General features: G+C 48.3%; 1 protein-coding gene across 7 annotated transcripts in view; it reads right to left on the reverse strand.

Annotated features, from left to right (window-relative positions):
* The window catches only part of PAPLN (papilin, proteoglycan like sulfated glycoprotein), a 60,796-nt gene that overhangs the window by 5,407 nt on the left and 34,862 nt on the right, over positions 1-20,527 (reverse strand). For 4 of the 7 annotated variants that reach the window (XM_079308006.1, XM_079308004.1, XM_079308003.1 and 1 more), the window contains 18 exons: positions 20,234-20,406; positions 19,573-19,696; positions 17,899-18,025; positions 17,158-17,223; positions 14,926-15,133; positions 13,078-13,254; positions 11,658-11,814; positions 10,939-11,025; positions 10,135-10,435; positions 9,894-10,011; positions 9,097-9,226; positions 7,261-7,909; positions 6,359-6,496; positions 4,854-4,978; positions 3,970-4,108; positions 2,437-2,574; positions 1,691-1,818; positions 1,037-1,145 (listed from right to left, as the gene is read on the reverse strand). In XM_079308006.1, coding sequence (XP_079164132.1) covers positions 1,037-1,145; positions 1,691-1,818; positions 2,437-2,574; positions 3,970-4,108; positions 4,854-4,978; positions 6,359-6,496; positions 7,261-7,909; positions 9,097-9,226; positions 9,894-10,011; positions 10,135-10,435; positions 10,939-11,025; positions 11,658-11,814; positions 13,078-13,254; positions 14,926-15,133; positions 17,158-17,223; positions 17,899-18,025; positions 19,573-19,696; positions 20,234-20,406 — 3,094 coding nt within the window. The remainder of the gene's footprint in view (positions 1-1,036; positions 1,146-1,690; positions 1,819-2,436; positions 2,575-3,969; positions 4,109-4,853; positions 4,979-6,358; positions 6,497-7,260; positions 7,910-9,096; positions 9,227-9,893; positions 10,012-10,134; positions 10,436-10,938; positions 11,026-11,657; positions 11,815-13,077; positions 13,255-14,925; positions 15,134-17,157; positions 17,224-17,898; positions 18,026-19,572; positions 19,697-20,233; positions 20,407-20,527) is intronic. The other 3 variants (XM_079308008.1, XM_079308007.1, XM_079308009.1) reach the window with 3 other exon arrangements.

Genomic DNA, 20,527 nt, shown 5'->3' on the forward strand with positions numbered 1-20,527 from the left:
CAGTGTCTGCGTGGGAGGTAGCTGTGTCTGTGTGCTCTGTGCAAAGACGTTGCCCTTTCCGCTCGCACACATTCTTGAGGTTTGAGGAACTAAGAGAAAATCCAATGTGCCTTTCCCTCTCTCCAGGTTGTGGTCTGGCAGTACTCATTTGGCTGGCATTGATAGGAGCACATATTGCTGGATGAGCATATGGGGTAGTGAACAATGAGCCCTCTTTCCTCTCCCTTTAAAAGTTTGTTTAAAAAAATCAGCAAGATTGTGTCTGTTCTGTTCCTCCTGGAATAATCTGTGCCCAGCAGGAAAACTGCCTGAATGATGAACTCCTAGTTACCAACAAAATGAATAATTTTGTTAGCTCAAATACCAAACTTATGTATGGAAGAAAAGCTCTGTGTGTGAGATGGCCCACTTCATTCCTAACCCTTGGAATTTCAACACTTACCAGTCCATCTCTCTGGATAGTTTGTAAGAGGGCTCCAAAGCAGAACTGATTATTTTCAAACAGGAAAAACAACTCACACTAAACACTTGCACAAATTCAGAGTTTCCTGGTAAACTATCAAGATAAGAGGACACAGCTTTACACTTTAAAATGCTTCTAAATCTCCTTTGCTCCCACTTTACAGCAATTGGAGACAACTGTTGCAACAGGAAGCTGTTGCTGGGAGAAGAGGATCTAAAATGTCTGATTAGGCAGATAGGGTTTTTTTAAAAGCAACTAAAGCTTTTCCTCTGATTACTCATTTTAGTTCTTATTTTCATGTCACTGCTTTTCCAGCACAGAGCCCCTCTGAAATCCATGAAATCTTAGTTTAATGTCTGATTTCCTCCTTATTTGGCTGGAACATGATGGCCCTCATACCCCATAGGGATCTTGCCCAGGATTTTTGAATGACATCCAAGTTGTTTTAAGAAAGGGTAGATGATACTAGGTGGGGCTGATAACTGTGGTCTCTGCCATACCTGGCAGGCACTCTAGTATTAGTATTTGGAGGGTAAATGATGAGGTTTGGGAACTGAAGGAAAGGGTGCCCACCTTGACCACCTTATATTCACATTGTTGCCAGTCACTGTGCAATGAAGCTGAGCAGTTCCTCCCTCAGGTACAGTGATGCTTGGCAGAAGACCAGTGATCCTCAGCTCTCCTAGACCAGAGGGGAAATCATCACTAGCCAGGAGACAAAGCCATGTTCCCATTTCCTCATGGGAAGAGTCCAAAACATCCCATGATGAGCTACCAGCCCCGGGTCCTGAAACAGCATGTCTGAGGCTGTGCTGTTGCTGCTATGGGGAAAGTGGGTTTCCTAGGACTTTGGCCCAAGAAAGTACAAGTAACAGAAATCTCAAAGAGCATTTACCTCCAGCTGGACACATCCATGTCATACACACAGAAGAATCATCTCCTTAGTTTCTCTTGTTCTTATACTCATTCCAACCAGTATCCCAGAAACATGATCCTGAGAGTCATTCTTCCTGTGCTATCAATCCCTTTTCCCAGCTGCCTGGAGCATCACTGGGCACATGCAGGTGGGTAAAACAACTCATTCCTCCCTTGCCCTCAAGGTGCCTGTTAAACTCTAGGTGTGAAGCAGAGGCATGGCCAGCCAGGGAGCCCATGCTGGGCCTGCCCAGCCTCCCCTGTTTCCCACTCCTGTCACACGAGCCGTGTGTGCTTCCACCCACCCCGTACCGAGAGGTCGGAGCAGGACGTGGCGCTGGTCGCGGTCACGGCCGTTGGAGGCAATGCAGGTGAAGAAGCCAATGTCTTCAGAGCTGACCCTGCTGATCACCAGGGCCCCGTCCGACTGCTGCCTGTGCCTGGGGAACAAAGCCACAATGCCCCTCAGCCCGTGCTTGGGTCAGGATGGGACTCCAACCAGCAGAGATGGAGCTAAGCCTCGTGCAAAATTTTGTAGCACTGAGCGAAGGTTTAGCAGTTTAAATGCTGCAGGGCTTGTAATGCAACCCTTAGTCCTCAAATCCCAGCACTGATGATGTAAGACTCTGGAAAAACTTGCTGCTAGAGCAGATTTCTGGGAGCAGGAAAAGGAGATAGTAGCACCAGTAGCTGTGGAAGTTCACTGCAGATGACCTCATGTCTCTCTGCTGTGAACCTCTGCCCTTGCTCTCTGACCATCTGGATTTTGGCAAATTTGCAAATCTGGCAAATTTGTTCTTTTTCTGCTAACCTTGTAGCTGAATAAATTTGAGCCCTGGCTCACTCGTAGACCCTGTGCCACAGCTGCTCCTTCAAGGGTTTGACATCCAAACTTCCATCTGTGAGGGAGGGAGGACAGGGCAGGCCAGCATTACAGCCTGGCCCTGACAGCACAGGACCAGACAGGCCCTGGCCAACAGCTCTCAGAGAGGAGACAGGGAAGGAAAAGCAAGGAGGAGGCTCTTCTCATGAATGGTTGGAGACACCTGGGAGCTCACCTGGGAGAGGAGAGGGGCTGCCCATCTTTCTGCCACTCAATGGTGAGAGCTGGTGATGCTTCCACTGTGCAGGGCAGTCTGACTCTCTCCCCAATATTGGCCTCCACTACTGTGGGCTCGCTCTTATCCATTTTCAACCTGCAAAGTCCACAAGCACAGCAAAAGATGTAGAGACTTCCTGGCTCAGCATTTGACCTTCAGCACAAGTTTTTTCGATCACAGGCCTTATTTTTTGCCTCCAATGGCAAAGGGAGGTCTCTGTACTCCCATGAGAGCTCTGATGCTTGCCATGACCAAAATTCATGCCCAACTTTGAGTAAAGAGCAGCCTTTATAAAATCCTGCTCCAGTTCAGCATAGCTTGGTGCTGCACTCCTCAGCCAGCTTAACTTACAGACAGCGACCCTGGTTCTTATAGCAACCCTCTGGATAACAGCTGAGGAAGCATTAACAATATGAACACATAGCAAACAGTACAAAGTACTAAACAGGGCACCGAGCAAGCTTCCCCTTAGGTGCTTATCTGGCACACAGAAATGAGCCTTTTTACAGTGTGAAGAGCCTATTGCAATCATCTGATTGCACACAAGGTCCAGGAGCTGGTTGTCCACTTCATGCAGCAGAAAGGTTGAGGTCATGTCCTCACAACACTCGTCTCCTCATGTTCTTTGCTCTTATAACTACAGCTAAACACTGTCTTAGAAGGGAACTAAACCATGATGTTCCCACAGTTAAATAAAACGTCATCTACCCTACCCCCATTCTATGACCTGAATTCTTGATCTCAAAAAATAAAACCAAAGAGCCTTAATTCAATGAATCACTTATAACTGCTTTTAGGGCAGAAGCAGCTAAGGAGATTGCTGCAGAGTTCAGCAAATTGGCTGGGTTTTAGGTTGTAAACTCAAAAAAAGAGAGAGACCAGACCATGGCTCTATATAATCTGGAATCCCAACATGCTGCATTTAAGGCAAAAATAATTTGTCCCCCTTTATTTCTGTGGGGCCTAGAAGCAATAAAAACCACACAAGAAACTAACTACAAAATATGCCAGTACATGAGGAGACAGTTTGGGGCCAAACTGGTTTGTTCACAAAATATTTAAAATTAATTAGTGGAGGCTGAAGGAACTGAAGTTTCTTTCACTATACATGTCTATTTTGTGCTAGTTAAGCAGCTCCTACTTGCTTTGCATTTTTTCAGAACAGGTTTCTCTTTCTGCCTGCACTAACATGAACAGCTAAGGATGCTGCCTCAAGACTTCTTTTGTTTGAACCCAGCTCCCTTGCTGCCAGCTTCCCCATGCATCTTTGCTCAGAGTATGCTTCTTTCAAGAGACCCTCGGGGAGGACAGAAGACAGCTTGCGACTGGGATTTTTTCCTGTTATCAGCAGTTCAGTGCTGCTTGCTTCCCAACTGTGCCCTGGAACAGCTGACCCAGACCTTTCCAATCTTTGGCTTTTCTACATGAAGAGATGCCATATGGTTCATCAGCTGGGCACAGTGGACAAACTGTTGCTGCAGGTGAACCTACCTGTATGGGAGCTGCTGAGGCACAGAAGAGCCAGCTGCCTGCACGAGCTGCCTGCCTCTGGACAGCCCTCGCTGCTGCGGATTTGCCTGGTGAAGGACCCGACCTCTCTCACCCTCTGCCAGAACAGTGCTCGGGTACTCTATTCAAAACAAAATGCCATATGTGAATAAAAGGACACTTCTTACTGTGACCTCTTGCATAGGGTTTCTGTGAGCTTGGGAGAGCTTGCTGAACTGGAGCCAAAGAGCCCGTCAGCCATCTGCTTTTTGGCTGACTAGTGCAGCAAACCTGCACTGTCTACTAATGAGAGTCACAGTCCTGCAGGCAAGCAATTTTAGACTCCTTCTTCTCCTCTGTCAGTGAGCATGTTGCAACATCCCTTAGGCCACAGTGCCTTCTGCCCCATGTGCCATTGCTGTGACAAAGCACACTTCAGAGATTGAAGGCTACAGGGTGCCTTTCTGGCCTGTCTTTTGAGACTAGCCTTATTTTTTTTTATTTTTTTTTTTGGTTTTGTTTCTGAAGTAAGGCACATTTTTCAGAACAGGAAATTATTTGTTACCCAGCAGGACCTGTTTGGGCAAAACACTAAACATAATTGCACCAGCAGTTATGTTTTGGATCAGGAGGCGGCTGATGGCTCTCAGGGAAGAAGACATGCTTGCTCTGCTAGAAACAGGCGGGTTACAGCCAAAGCCACAACTCTACTTATGGGGTGGCACTGCAGGGGAGAAAGTATTTTAGGGCTAAGGCTTTATCATGAGGCAACACTAAAAGAGGTCCTGCTGCCTCAGCAGATGAAGTTTGCTCCTGCAGCTGGCTTTATTGAGCCTGTGGTCAGTAACCATTTATGAGCCCTGAGTTACCTCTCCGGTGACATTCACCTGTGATCTGCAGCTGGATCTGTCGGCTCTCCGTCCTGCCGTCGGCGGTGCGGCAGGTGTAGGTGCCGGCGTCCTGGGGCTGGACGTGGCTGATCACCAGGGAGCTGTCGGACTGGTAGGTGTGCCTGCAACACGTGCGGGGAGCGCTGCTCTGCCTGCCCGCCCAGGGCAACCCGCCCGGGGCACAGCGGCTGCTGCCGCCCAAACCATCCCCGTGGAGTGCCCTCCCGGCTCAGGAAAAACAAAGCCCTGCTGACCACAGACGGGTCGCAGGCAGGGGGAATAACTGCAGCAAAAAGGAGGTCAGGAACAGAGAGGAAAAACTGAGATGGAAAACAGGGAACTGCTTTCAGTAACCCTCTCCCATGTGGAGGCAAACTGCCCTTCTGGGGGCAGCTTGAATCCCAGCACTCAACTGCAAACAGAAAAGCATAACTGGGCTTTTCTTTACTGTGATTTTCATAACACAAAGGAACTGACTGGCTCCAGACTCTTACTGGAAACAGATTTCCCAGGGAAAACAGGTTTAAAAGCAGTTAAAAAAAAAGAGTAGTGCCAGAGATTTTCAGCCAGAAGAACTCTGGGTTATTAGGGTGCAAGTTTCATCCCCAACTATTGGCTTAGTGCTGCCCCAAGATGAACCAAAGAGAAGCAATATTTTTCTGCATCATTACCCACATCAGCTTCCACCAGTGCCTTCTACCACTGTTATGGGACAGCACTTGCTGTGCCCCGTAACTCTAGCCAGCACCTCATTACTGGTGCAGCCTGTACCTGTTTATGCTGTGCACAAAGCAGGTGGATGTTCATGTCCTTAGGTGAATACGGGGGCTTCTTTATTTCTTAAAAAAAACAAAAGTGTGCTGGTTGTGGCTGGTATAGCGTTAATTTTCTTCACAGTAGCTGGTATGTGGCTGTGTTTTGGATTTGCACTGAAAACAGTGTTGATGTTTTCACAACTGCTGAGAAGTGTTTACACCAAGTCAAGGCCTTTTCTGCTTCTCGCCCCACCCGCCAGTGGGCTGCGGGTGCACAAGAAGCTGGGAGGGGACACAGCTGGGACAGCTGACCCTGACAGACCACAGGGATATTCCATACCATATGGCATCATGCTCAGCATGTAAAGCTGGGGAAAGGAGGAGGAGCAGGGGGGAGTGATGGCGTTTGTCTTCCCAAGTCACTGTTATGTGGGATGGGGCCCTGCTCTTCTGGTGATAGCTGAACACCTGCCTGCCCGTGGGAAGTGATGAATGAATTCCTTGTTTTGCTTTGCTTGCACCAACGGCTTTTGTTTTATCTTTTAAACTGTCTTTATCTCAGTCCATGGATTTTCTCAGTTTTACCCTTCTGATTGTCTCTCCCCTCCCACCAGGGGTGAGTGAACAGCTCTGTGGGGCTGAGTTGCCAGCTGGGGTGAAACCATGACAGTCTTTTTTGGATTGCATATTTGGCACTCTGCCCAGCAAGGAGCCCATCTGCTCTACAATGAAGGGAGCTGAGCTCACCTGTCAGAGGAGACTGGTTGGCTGTTCTTCATCCACTCCACTCTGGAGAGCGAGGACACGCCTGTCTTGCAGACCAGCTGGATGTTTTGTCCTACAACTGCTGTCACAAGAGAGGGCTTGGCTTCCTCCAGGGTTGTTCTGAAAGAGAAAGTGATTCCATTGGCACTTCTGCTGCCCTCCTCACCTCTGTAGCCTCTCATCTGACTCTGCATGAATTACAACCGGTAGGCAAAGCAGGACCAGCTGCCCACTCAGCTTTGAGCAGATGCACTGGGCAACAAGAGGGCTCCCCACCGCCATATATATATAGCAATTACTCCCCTGACAGACCGAATGCTACAGTATCTCCTGGAAGAAAGCCCTGTAACCCCTCCCTTCTGAAGGAACAAGGTTCCGCTCAGGAAACAGACACTGACCCAATGCAGAGCTGTTTAGATCTAGCTCTACACACCCCTGATTTTCAGGGTAACACTGAATCTTGACCCAAAGTCTGCATCTTGAAAATCTTCCCTAGAACAACCACTGCTGCTCCACACAGTGCTGAGATAAAGGCTCCAAAGTCAGAGAGTCAGCTCAGTTTGTTGGTCAGAACAAGAAAAATATCTATGGATTCTCATTTACAGTGTAAGAAGGCCTACCAGACAGAGACCCCAGGACTCTGCAGTCTTTTCACACATCATTCTACAGTGCTGTCAGAGACCAGGGAGTGTGTGAGGAAAGAGACAGCAGGGCCTGGATAACGGTGGCTTGATTCACCAAGGGGCCACATGTAGCTAATCCACCACATGGTATTCCCAGTTAGCTGGTCCCAGCTGGGGCAACATTTCACTTCAGAGAAAGCTGCACTGGTGCTTCACAATGAGCTGGAAGAACAAGGGGGAGGGGTGGGTGGAAATCATCACCTGTGCAGAGCCTGTGCTGGGAACAAGTCTAGAGACTCCTGGTGCCCCAATGCCTCTGTCACGGAAGCATCTGCTCCGAAAGCTTCACGCCCCTGCTTGCCTTCCCGGGGCAGCACCTGCTGGCCACTGCTGCTCTGCCTGTCCGAGGGCCCGGGCGCGGCTGCTTCCCAGGAGCGCAGCTGGCCCACGCTGTCCACTCTGCTTCTCTGGGTGTCCCAGTGCTGGCTCCCCAGCACACCAGTCCTTGGCAAGGCCTCTGGCAGCACATCCCTCCTCCAGCTGTCCTGCCTGCGGCTGTCTTGCTTGGGGAGTGAAGCTCCAAAGGTTCTTCCTTCTTGGCTGTGACCCGCAGCCTCTCTTGTGGGTGATTGCTGCTGGGCCTGAGCATGTCCTGTATGAGAATTGGAGCCAGTCTGCTGGTGTTGCAGGGCTTCTGTGTGAGAGGGCTGGAGCTCCAGATGACTGACTCCCACAGAGCTGTGGCACACTCTCATGCACTCCTCCTCTGAGGCAAAGCTGTTTTTATTGCCGTGACAGCCGCCATACCAAAACCGGTTGCACTTGCCAACAACTCCCACAAAGTACCAGCGAGTGGTCCAGTTGGTGCAGGGGCCATGGGCACTGGGCAGCAGGCACATGACAGGGTATGCTACCAAAAAGAGTAGAACACAGGGAGATGTGAGGGTCCCAAAGGTCCAGGGACTTCAAGCCACCTACCCAGATGATTTATGTGATGGCCCTGTGGGCAGAAGGCAGGTGGGAAAGTAGGGCACCTGGGTCTCCTCCCAGCTGTGCTTTGAAACTGAGAAACTGCTCACATGTTTCTTTTTTCCTCAGTTTTGCCTCTGATGGAAGAACCATCCTCAGAGACATTTCTGAATCTAGATACTAGACAGATGCTTTACAGCCTTGCTTGGAGAATTATGCAACTGCAAAGCAGGCTCTGGGGTTTTGTCTCCTGCAAGGGACACATGGCTGCCATTTGCACATTTCCAGACCACAAAGCAAGTGGCTTAGACCCAGCTGTGAACACCCCTGCACACTGATATAAAGAGGAGCATGGCCCAAGGTGTCTACAAACCCAGAGCCACGGGTATCACAGCCACATGCTGGCAAGCACTGGATGCAGGGATCCAGCTGCAAGGTGCTTTGCCAAGCTATGGCTCAGCTGAGAGGATCCAGAGAGCTTTCCCCTTCCCCAAGGCTGCACCACAAGGATGGCCACCAAGCAATCTCTCTGCTGCAGCAGGAGGACAAGGCACTGCACCAGCAAAGTGCCTGCAGAGGGTACAAGCTGGGCACTAAAGGAGCAGAGATACTTTTGCCCAGCAACCCTCACAGCACAGCAAGCACTGGATTGAACTTTGCTGGCAGGGGGCATACATGTAGCCCTAAGCAACCCCTCCTTCCCCATGTAGTTCTCATTCCTCCCCTGTCCACAGGGTGTCTGAAGGCCAAACACTGTCCTGATTCCTCAGGAGATCCCTGCTCCTTCTAAATCTGGGTAATTCATTTGGAGCACTCCAGGCTGCATCAGAGTGTCCTCTCGGGAACAAACAACTCCTGAGTAGTTCTACAGGCTGACACAGATTCCATAAACACACTTCTATCACCAGAGGACAACAGGAAGTTCTGCAGCAGCTGGCAGAGCTGAATCCTCAGGCTGCTTTTCTACACTCCCTCCAAGCTTCTGCTACCTCAACCACCAGGTGGAAATTATCTTCAGAGAGATTATTTACTACATTACACAGAGAGCAGAGCCTCTGCACAGGAAACTTCTATATGCTACTGGACTCTTTTTGTGTTTCTAAACCAATAAGCCAAAGCATCACTTACGGTAGTTGGGGCTATTGAGGCATCCCTCCCCTCGAGGACCTGCGGCCGAGGCGGTGTTGTCAAAGCAGCAGCCGTACACGGAGCCGCGGCACTCGCCCGAGGGCTGCTGCTGGAACAAGGCTTGGCTTGCCTTGGACACAGGAATGGAAAGCCAAGGGTTATCCTCACACATGAGGACAGCGGCACATGCAAGGCACTGTGTGCAAGCTGTCAGCTGTTAGGGGCACCACTGTTTGCTTTTTTGCCTTCTAGAGGCTTTTATCCAGGGAAGGGGTGGGAAGCTCAGCTGTCAGCTGTGGGGCTGTGGTTGCACTTCTCTGCAAGGCACACCTAAGCTGCCCAGCAGCAGCTCAGTTCTTATTGCTGCCACCAACAAGCAACCCAACCTACAGGAGCAATCACCTCCCCACCTTGAATTAATCTGCAGAGCTCACAAACAAAAGCCATTAATAGAAGCCGTATTTTCCCCATCTTTTTGTCCTAGAAACTGGATAGCAATTTTCTGACCAACAGAAATTTGGATTATTCAATCAGCTCTACATGGGATGGCCTTCTACTTCTCAGACATTTCCTCATCACCTGCTCTGTACCCTGCTTGTAGAGGATTGCATATGGATGCTCCAGACTGAACAGGAGCAAAATGGGCCAAACAGCTTGATGCCATGCCTGGACTATTGTTTCCTCAGCATTACTGGCTGAGAAGGAGCCCAACAGAATTCACAATGTGAGTCAGCAGGGTCAAATCTGAATCTTCATATCTTATCAGCTCCTGAAATGTAAAGAGCTTTTTTACTTACTGCTGGAGTGGTCGCAGTGGGATGATTTTGTCTTGTTTGAATATCATGGTAATACTGTGGGCATCCAATGTTGTTTGGACCCTGGGCAGCTGATACTCCATCAGGGCAGCAGCCATACCTACAGGCAGAAGGGCTGCAGTAATACCTCATTCTGACTGGTCAACAGGCAAGGGCTACAGGATTCAGGAAGCCCCCAGGAAAGGCAATGCCTCCCTGCTCAGGCCTATCTACTTCCAGCTACCTGTTTTGGTGGCAGGTGCTGAATGGGCAACCTCTCCCCAGAGGGCCTGATGCCGGAGTGTGCCCATCTGGACAGCAGCCATGTGGGCTCTGGTGGCAGTCCTGGGAGCCAGCCCCTGCAGGGGGGTCCTGAGAGAAGCTGAGCCGAGGGGAACCTGGCAAGCGGGACCGGGGCTCCCAGCCAACAGGAAACAAGGTGATGCCATGCTCTTTGGTGGATGGAATGTGCTGATTACCTGAGGTACTACGGATCACGGTGTTCCCAGGGAGCATCCTTCCATCATCAGAATCTAAGGAGAGAACTCAAAGTATGCAGGTGAGCATGAAAATCTGGTCAGCTTTCCTCCTCTCTGCTCTCTTTTGCCTGCCCAAGGCTACCGAACAGGACTTTTTACAACACATCTAGGGGTGTCTTCTGGCCCACCCTTCCTGATCTGGCTGAGGTAGCTTGCTCATTGCCTTGACAATTCTTCTTGCTCTCATGAGAAACCACCTGTCAAATTGCTGTGATCCCTTCACATCATCCTTTCTTGTTCCTGTGAGCTCCTTTGGGCATCATTATTTCCAGACAGCACTTAAGTCATGCTGACAGAACCTGGGATCCATGTGCTGTACAGAGTCTTCTGCATGGATAGATTAAAATACTGCTCACTGTTGATGTGAAAGAAGCTACATTTTTTCCCTGGCTCCTGGAGTTTCTAGGAGCCCATGAAAAAAATGAGAGAAAAGAATGATCCCTCTCCCTACCACATCCTATTCCAAGTACTCCATCATCAAACCCCAAATTTAAAAAATTCTTCCAAACCTGGGGCAGGGCTGTTAGGGTTGTAACGTGTCAGCAAGGACTGGCGAGTGACATCGTATCCCATAGTGTCCTGCATACTGGGGACCTCTGCAAAGAGACACATGCACAAAATGGGTGCAATTAATCCAGCCCTGTGCTCCAATAATTGCAAATACATCCAGCAGACAGCAGGAGACAAAAGCTGATGAAAATGCTCCTGTTCCTCTTGTGAAATAGCTGCTGAGCAGCAATTGGATTTGATTGATTGTCAGGACAAGTGACCTACAACGGGCAGGCAGACAAAAGTCAGCATTGCAGCTCTGACACACAGAACAGACACAGACAAGAAGCAAAATGTTCTCAACAGTTATGACTCCTTTAGAGCCAGTCCACAGAGGGATGAGAGTTGGCTATAGTCTTTAGCTACCGAGCCTGCCCAAATAACCATCCTTCTGGACTGGGAGTCCTGGGATCGGTCTGCAGCACACACTGGATGAGCCATCATAGAATACTGGATTTAAAATGGACACACACCAATGTTGTTCCCAAGCCTCTTGCATAGATTTCAAACAGCACAGGTACTGAGACTGAAGATGCTTTGTGCACATAGCCTTGGCAAACTCACAGGATGGAGACAGGCAGGCAAAAAGCTGAAAACAGAAGCTGGTGGAGAGCTGGGAATTTCTACTCCTAAGCAAAAGCATGTTGGGAAAATCTGGGTGTGCAGCAATACCACTCACGCTGTGGCAGGTAGCAGGGCTGTGTGTTGCAGCTACCCAGGGTGGCTGGTTTCTGTGGCTGGATGGCTTTGCACGTCTCAGGACTGTAGAATTTGGAGTCGCCGTCAGCGCAGATGACCTGGCGTGTCCGGATGCCCGAATCGCAGCTCTTGGAACACTTGGGACCAGAGACAAGGCATGAGCAGGCAGCAAAGGCTGAATGCAGAAACCCCACTGATCAGAAGTGGAGAGCAGCTGCATGATTAGGTGCAGGCTGAGCACAGCTTCCTCCACCAAGACAAAGCAAGCAATATTTCAGCTGAATCATCTGGACAATTAGAAAACCATATTTTAAACCATTTTACCAGATGTTCCACCCAGCTCTGAAGCATTAGGCTCTGTGCCCCACTCAGCCTGTAACATCCAGATGTGCTGCTGTTACCTACAGTGGTGTCTCAGGGAGCTGGAGAGAACTATTTCAGCCTGAAGGAATAAAGGAACCTCAATTCTCTGGGGATCCACCAGCTGTGAGTGGGTCAGTTTGCCTTCCAGAACAATAAGTTACAACTGGAAAGCAAATGAGTGGCTTTCTTGTAAGCAGCTAACTGGAATTTGCCTCACTGGAAGCTGTGCATGAGAGGGAGCAGCAGCTCAGAGGAGGGGATAGCATAAGGTGTCTGTGCAACCCACATGGCTCTATAAACACTAGGAGAGTATTTCTCTCTAATTCAGAGAGGCAGATGGGAGACCTTCTGATATCAGAAAGTCAGGAGAGAAGGATCAGACTAACATATGAAACTTCCTTAGCTGTAACTAAAGCTTGGCCTGTATCTCATCAAGAAGATGTTTTAGTTGAGAACAAGCTGGCTAGTACAAAGTGGAAAAGTGTGTTTGGAAGTCACCTGATGCATTGGATCTACCCGTATCTCTACTCCCTGAAACTTTTACCAGGTTGAAGACAGTCTGGCTTCCACCAAAAAAACAGGATTAAACCATCTGAAGAACAGTTTATCTGAATAATTACAAAAATGTACTTTAAAGCATATCACCAAGTACAATGACCAGTCCTGAAGCCAAGAACTCTAAGCCACACTTGGCTAAAGAGCTGTTCTGCTGATCACAGCAGTGGAGCAAAGAATTGGGAATAAGCAGCAAGAGTGGATTGTTTCAGCTTATTGGCTGCATTTTGCCACTGTCACTGAAACGATAATCTCTCCTCAGAAGGATTTATTTTTGTAGCAGCTGCACACAAGGCAGGCATCAGATTAACTGGAGCATTACTAGTGCCAGTTACAACACAACTGTGAGCCAAGGGGCTGGTAATGAAGCAGTCCTTGCTCCTAGTCTCAGCCAATGTGCAGACTGCACGGATCAAAGCTTGTTTGTGAGGAGCACAGCAGTACCATCAGTAGTGTCCGAGCCATGACAGCGAGGTGCTCACCAGACCCCAGTCTCCAACGTGCCAGCCGATTTCCTGGATGCAGCTCTCCTTGAGGCAGGGCTGGGTGGCCGATGGCTTTGGCTCCATTAGGCAAGCGAAGTCCTGAGCCGGAGAGCCCTGCTGCGTCCTGCAGGTGACGGTCCGGGTCTGCACTCCTTCCCCACAGCTGGCTGAGCACTGCAGAAATGGGCCCAACAATTACAAAGAAGCCCACCCAGTTCCAGGCTGGGCTGCCTATCATTAGAGCAGAGCTCCATTTTGAGGCTGCCTGAAACAACCAGCTATCACTGAAATAATTTTCTGGGGTGGGAGTTAGCAGAGTAGCTGTTTATGCTGTAGAGGAGACAATAAGGCATGGGAGCATGGGATAGGCTTGGGAGGTCTGGAGAGCACTGAATGCTTTTGGCCTATTCATATAATTAGTCTTGATCTCTCCCCAGAGGAGATGTGGAGGATGAATTTAGAAAAATATAAACACTGCAGAATACAGAGAGAACAAAATGGTAGAAAATATCTGGAAAGTCATGTTATTTACATCTCATTAAAGCAAATGCAAGGTAAAGAATTTTAGGGAAGGTAAAAGGCCAAGTTCTTAAATTGCTCATGTGTTTGTGCTCTATTTTTGCAGCATGGAGCTGTGACAACTTTTATACTAGTAACTAGTTTGTGACATTTTCAATGCCCTCTTAAATTCACAGTGGTGTTTCCTGGAATCCAGCCTACTTCTACAGGAATTACCAAGGTGTCTTACAGAGCACATTAACTTGGGGACAGTCTGAATCACTTCAGATGAGCTTCCCAGCTGAGTTTCAGCCATTAATTTACCAGAGTAACCTTTTAACTCTTTGAGTACACAAAACACAGTTGCTTCTGAGAACCCCAGAATGAATCATTCAGGCATCAGTTTTTATAATATGACCCTTGGTGCCTTCCCCAAATAGTGCTCTTACTTCACAACCCCAAAGTCACACCTCGCATCTCACAAGGCGAGGGGAAAGAGGGGGTGGAAGGACTTTCCACTCTAGGTCATCATGCCTCAAAGTTGCATTTTGTGCTGTTGTGCAATTCAAGACAGGCTAAGTACAACCACAAGATTGCAAATCAAATGTTGCAAGAATGCGTGTACTTCTTCTAATAGAGGAAAATTCACTTGTACTTTAGGGACTGAGTACACATTCCCTTAACTTTCTAAGCCCTTGGAATGTAAGATGCTTCTAAAAGCCTGTCTGGCTGCACTGCGTTTGAGCCCCTTCCACTCCTGCAGATATAAATGCACACAAGCATCAAAAATGCACCACATGGCTGTGTTTGGAGAACCTCTGTGCAGACACACAGCAAACAGCAGGTCACCTGTGTTTCCGGAGTACTGCTGTCCTGGGGTGGTGATGCAAGGCAGCAAAATACATGGAAATAACCAGCACAGGCAGAAGCCATGAGCTCCTGTTTCACAGAGGAGGGTGTGCTACTGCACATCCTCACTGATGGACAGAAACTCTCCTGCTGATCCTCTGCCTTCACCAGGCCTGGCTCAGAAATTAAGCCAGTGCCAGGTGTGGAGGGATCTGACAAAAACACAGCAGTGGATAAAGGATTGGCAGATGAGAGAAGAGAGAACGTGCAATGAGAAGAGCAGAGGTGGAGGGGAATGCACAGGTTTGAGGAATGGGAATATGTTCATAGGAGAGCATTGGAGGGCTGCAGGGACAAGTTCTACACCTCTGCCCCCACCTATCCAGGGACACACAGATTTTGTAGTCGCAGAACTGGAGCCAGGCTCTTTGTCCCTAAGCTTTGGCAGACCCTCCTCCAGCAGGTGCCAGGCGGGCGTTTCCTGCCCAGGGCACTGACCTGGGACCAGGGCCCCGTGCTCCAGGTGGCACACTGCCGGACGTTGCAGGGCTGGCTGCGGCGCGGCTGCTGGGCAAAGGCCATGCACTCGGCGTCATCCACCACCCCCTGCCAGCTCTGCCCGTCAAACGCCACGCAGTACACCGACCGAGTCTGGGTGCCCCCGCCACAGCTGGCTGAGCAGGGCCCCCACTCTCCCGTTTTCCACCTGCAGGTCACACAATCAAACACAAAAAAAAACAAAAGTAAGGCCAGCCAACCTGCCTGGAGGCACAGGGGAGTCAGTGCTACATCCCTGTAGAAATCAAGCAGGGATGATGTCCCTTTGTGGAACAGAATCAGAGGCAAGTTCCCATTTGACCAAGCATGCCCAGCCTAATTGGCAATGCAGAGCATTAGTTCTACTCCAGAGATATATCCCCAGCTACAGAACACTTGTTTCTCTGGAAATGCAGAGCTCTTCCAGAACGGGAAGATCTCTCTCCATGTCTTTTGATCTCCTGATGTCTGCAAAAATGTCATGCCTGGAATAGAACATAAAAAAAAACAAAAAAAAAAAAAAGAAAAGAAAAGAAAAGAAAAAGCTAAAAAAACCAATCCAGATCAGCTAAAAGAAAAGCTACCACACCAGCCTAATCCACACATTACACTCCAGACATTATCAGAAACAGTAAAACAAAGCCAAGTCCTCACTTTGCCCGCACACCATACCAGACACTCTCAGAAGTGCTTAACTTTTCACTGACAGCCAGTAGAAAGCTGGTTTATTCCTCCCATCAGAAAATTCTCTAACTGCAGCACACATACAAAAAGCCCACAAAAATGTAAATAAATCTTTTCATGTCCTTGATTGCTGAAGCTGCTGCAGAAATGATACACCCTTGCTAACAAGGGGAATGTCCACAGAACAATCTGCCTAGATACTAAAATCTCTGCCCATGCCCAGTCCAGCTTCTCAGAGCTAGCTGGGTAGCTGGAAGGACAGCTTGCATGGCCTGGCTTCAGGGACAATGTGAAGCTTCATCCCCAAATCCAGCATGCAGTGCAGTCCAAAGGCACTGGTTGGGGAGGGGGAGCATCATGGTGATCTGCTCTCCAGCTGCTATGTCCCCTTGCAGCCAGGTAAGGCCCAGCCAGGGAATGAAAGCAGTTCATATTTTCTCCCCCACCATTCCAGCTACTTCCCTAGCCTGGCCTTGCCACTCCTTAACAGAGTTTCAGCCAGCTGATTCACATTCACATCCTAACAGGATTCCACAGTAGTCTCTGCCATGGTCAGCTTCTAAACACATCCTTCTTTATTGTTAAAGATGCACATGTCAACCCAAAACTGAATGGCCTTCACTATGAAATGTTTCCTTTGGAAAGGGAACAAATACAGTCAGTATATTTACAATGGTATGGGTTGCAGGACTTATAACAAATTATTCATCAAGTTTTTTCAAAAGCTCCAATGAGAATAACTCCCCCCCCCCCAACTATTGTATTCTGCCTCCTGTATAGCAAATGCACAGTTTTGGAAAGATGGGATCACCTATAGCTTCCTTCAATTGTGAGTCAACGCTTCTCTGACACTTATTTCATTTTCTTATTAATACAAGGTCAACAATAAGGCTGGGACCCTCATCAGAGGGCAAAAATAGTCCTAAGCTATTAGGAGCTTGCTGTGGGACAGCTGTTTTGCTTTTGATACTTTTAACTTCTCATATATCAGTGTACATTATTGTATCTGTCACATCCTTGCACTCATTACACCTTACAGCCTTTTTTCTGCCTGCTATAGGGCCCATGCCAAGAAAGAAGAACTTTTAAGAAGCTCTTTTTCTTTGCTATCTATGCTAGGCTGGCCAATGTTACAATTGCCCAAATGATCATGCTCTCTTTTCATTTATGTTCCTTCATTTATGTTGATAAGTAAATGAATTTTTAAAAAAATCTTCCAGAACTTCTTTACCCTGATTCCAGAGAAAACATGAGAATAAGCAGCCAGAAGCTATGAAATCATTCCCTTCTCAGTCCCCTAAGAATCAAGTTACCAGAGGCACATGCAGCCACCTAAGCAAAGCTGCCAGCCAGCACCCTCCACCACCATTTTCAAAAGCAAAGCACACCCACTTCTACCACCAGTGCCAAAGAGGAAAGCCCCCACGGACTTCAGTGGACAACTAGGTGGAAGCAGAAGAGAGCAGCTGCCTTCCTGTGCTTTCTGCAACTTCCTTCTCCTTTTGTTACCTCTTCATCTGAGAGCTCCGTGCGCCGCTGTGACTCCAGGCTTGCGGCAGGTAGATGTAAGAAGTCCTTTATATACAGAACAAAGGTTTTAAAGAACTTAAAACAAGTAGCTACAGGCTAACATGTATTCGGAAATGTTCCCAGGTGCCCTCTCACGCACACCAGCACTCTCAGAGGCCTCCACTGGTACACAGATATGCAGCTAATGCTCATGTTACAGCTCTGGATGCCCAGTAAGAGCCAAGTGAAGCCAGCTGTACGGGTGAAAATACCTGGGTGAAGGGGTTTGAAAATGCTGGAGAATGAAAAGACTCCAGGAATCCTCCCTTTCTAAGAGAACAGATACTGGGAATGCAGAAATGACATAAAATGGCACCACCTCAGACCTTCTACTCTGCCTTTGTAGGTTCCATCTTAAGAGAAGAAAAACCAGAGAATCTGTTTCATATCTCCTACATGAGCTAGACAACTGTCTTCCGCAACCCTATTTTGGAAGGCAAATTCAGTTGCCTATAAAATGAACACAGGATGTATTAAGCCCTTTCCTTGTGCACACAGAAATACTCATGACTCATCCCTGTGTTATCATCCCAATCTTTTGTCTTTGGCTTTCTCTTAAAAGTGAAGCACCTCCTTGGAGAGAACCATGCTGGAGGGCAGAAGTGGGAGGGTCACTTTTTTCTCAGTTCCAAAAGCACCTCAGGAAGAAGTCAGACACCAGAAGAAGGAAGGAAATGGTACCGTTTTGTCTGGGGACAAGGCTGATGGCCACACGTCCGGTTGTTGTCTGGTTGTGGTTTATTCCTGCACATATAGTCCGGATAAATTTCATTGTCTATGGTGCAAAACACCAAGCGGGATTGGAAACCTAGGGGACAAGCAAGAGAGTATCTGATCAACACAAGCTACCCGGGACTAGGTTAGCAGTGCACTGGGGTTGGCAAGACAAGTTTCTAAAATCATGTAGAATCCACACCTGTCTCAGCCATTCTGGAAAAGAGACAGGTGCAGGTCTCTGTCTCTCACTATATGGAAAAAATTATGCCTTCCCATTCCAATATAGAAATCTGCTGGAAGAACAAGGGAGATAGTAGAGTTCTGTGTAGCTGAGGAGAATTTTCCTGTTACATTATGAATCAAGACTCACAGGGGAGTGCCCTACCCAACCTGTAAGCTGCTCATGAAGGAGCCCTGCAAGGTGTGTGCAGTGTACAGCAGAACTGGGGGTCTCCGTTAGACTCAAAAGGCCAGTCTTGTGGGGACTGGATATGGGAGTAAAACTACCAACTCTTCATGCTTCCTACAGGATATGAATGCCCAGGCAAAGACAATTTTAGCACCCACAGTCACAACATGGCTAAAAGCCGCCAAAATGGCCATTAGCACAGAAGCCCAGAAGAGGCTCTATACACTAATCAGCTGAAGAGGGTTTTTTTGTTTGTTTGATTAAAGTTTTTTGGTTTGTTTTTCTTTTAAGCTTAAAATCCATAATGTTGCTTATGGAGGAATCGGCAAAGTGAATATGATAGTAATGCCTAAAGAGGCTGACCTGTAAGAGAGGCTAGACAGTTAAAGGAATAAAGTAGGTGTTTATTAAGAGGCCTTCAAAGGATACACCTTGGGCAGTACAAGAGCTCAGTTGTAGATCTACCCAAGATGGACCCAAGATGGATGACTAATCAAAAGTTTTCACATTTTTATAAGTTTTGGTCCATTTACATATTGGGGTTAATTGTCCAATTACAGCTTCAGGTTATGAAGTCACATCCTCCAAGATTTCTCTCCTCAGTTTGCTGTTGTTTATATTTTTTAGGCCTGAAGCTGCAATGGTATCCTTGGTTCTTGAGCTGGAAAAGGATTGTTTTGTCTAACTAAACTGTGAAGAGAACTTGCTAATACTTTATATGAAGTTCAGAGTCATACACCAATGCACTACAGAATCTGAAAAATAAGAAAATAAGAAATTTAGAACTTAAGGCATCAATGGGACACCCCAGGAGATCTGAAAGTCCTCTTGGAGAGAGGGAATCTTGCAGGCTGTGGCAGAGAAGAATGATGCGATTCACTAATGTAGCCAGTTCTCTCTAAAGAGGACCTCTCAAGTGGTTGAAAGGGCTATGAAGACCTGAAGCAAATCAAAACAAAAGCTATCTATGAAGATTTTAAACAGGTCCTAGTAATAAGTCTGAGGACTAGGGAATGGAAAATAAGAAGAAGGCATGGGGCACAATCCTGTTGTGACTCCATGCATTACTCTCCCTTGACAAAACCTTAGCAACATCCCAGTTGGCAGATCCCAGTGCTGCTTTCAGCAGGAGACTGCTGGGAAGCTGCTGCAGAGGGCAGCACACTGTCACACTGCCTCCAGGGTGTGGATACAAACCCCACACCAGGGGTCAGGTCCTCTCCCCTTACCTCCTCCACATTCAGAGCTGCACTCACTCCAGGAACTGTAGCTCCAGCTGTAACCCGAGGCCTGTCCTTGCAGGGGCAGGTAATATTCATACTGTACCCCCGTGTTTGGCTCCTGGCTGATGAGCTGCAAAAGCATCGGAGGAAATCAGGGAAATTATACTTTTACTCTTCACAGTATTTCCCCACCATGTCTGAGGGTTCAAGCTGACTTGCAGCCCTCCCATTCAAGAAGCAATATTTCTCTGCACTGGATTTTCTCCTTGCCTTCCATCATATTTTTCAGAGAAGGGTACATTCATCCCTCTTGGCTTTAAAAGATCCAGCTGCTCCTGTCACAGCAAGTACATTTCTTGCCCTACAGCACAGTATTACAAGCAGGGTCCTGGAGCCTGTCCCTGCCCCAGCACCATTTGATGCTGACTCTTGCCTCCCTTAAAGTCAGTGCCCAAAGGAATAGGCAGGAAGCCAACACTGAGCCTTGCACTGCTCATTTCTGGGCAATAGAACCAAAGCAGCAATAAGTGCTGTTTCTGCAGTCTAGCTTGAAGGCCCACAACCTTGTAAGATTCCTGAGGGCCCCATCACATCTCCAGTTTTTCCCAGCATACTCCCAGTGTGCAAAGCCAGAGCAGTGTCAGCAGGGGAAGGCCCAGCCTCTCACCTCAATGACGAGGGGTTCTGTGGTGGGACCCCGGGCATGGAGCAGCTCTGGGGCCACATCACCCTCGGAGCCACGGTCGTAGTGCAGCACCGTGCTGGCCACCTGCAGCGCCCGGCTCAAGTCAATCGTCCAGTGCCCGTTCAGGTAATACTCCCCTCGCACGTTCTTGACAGCTGGGCAAACACATATGCCAGAGAAAGGGTCATAAGAGCTCCTGTTTCCACTCAATATTGTATCACAACCAATGAGGGTGACCACCATCCTCCATCAATGCTGTCCTTCCCACATAGCTTT

The sequence above is a fragment of the Erithacus rubecula genome (genome assembly GCF_903797595.1).
Source record: "Erithacus rubecula genome assembly, chromosome: 6".
Classification (NCBI taxonomy): domain Eukaryota; kingdom Metazoa; phylum Chordata; class Aves; order Passeriformes; family Muscicapidae; genus Erithacus; species Erithacus rubecula.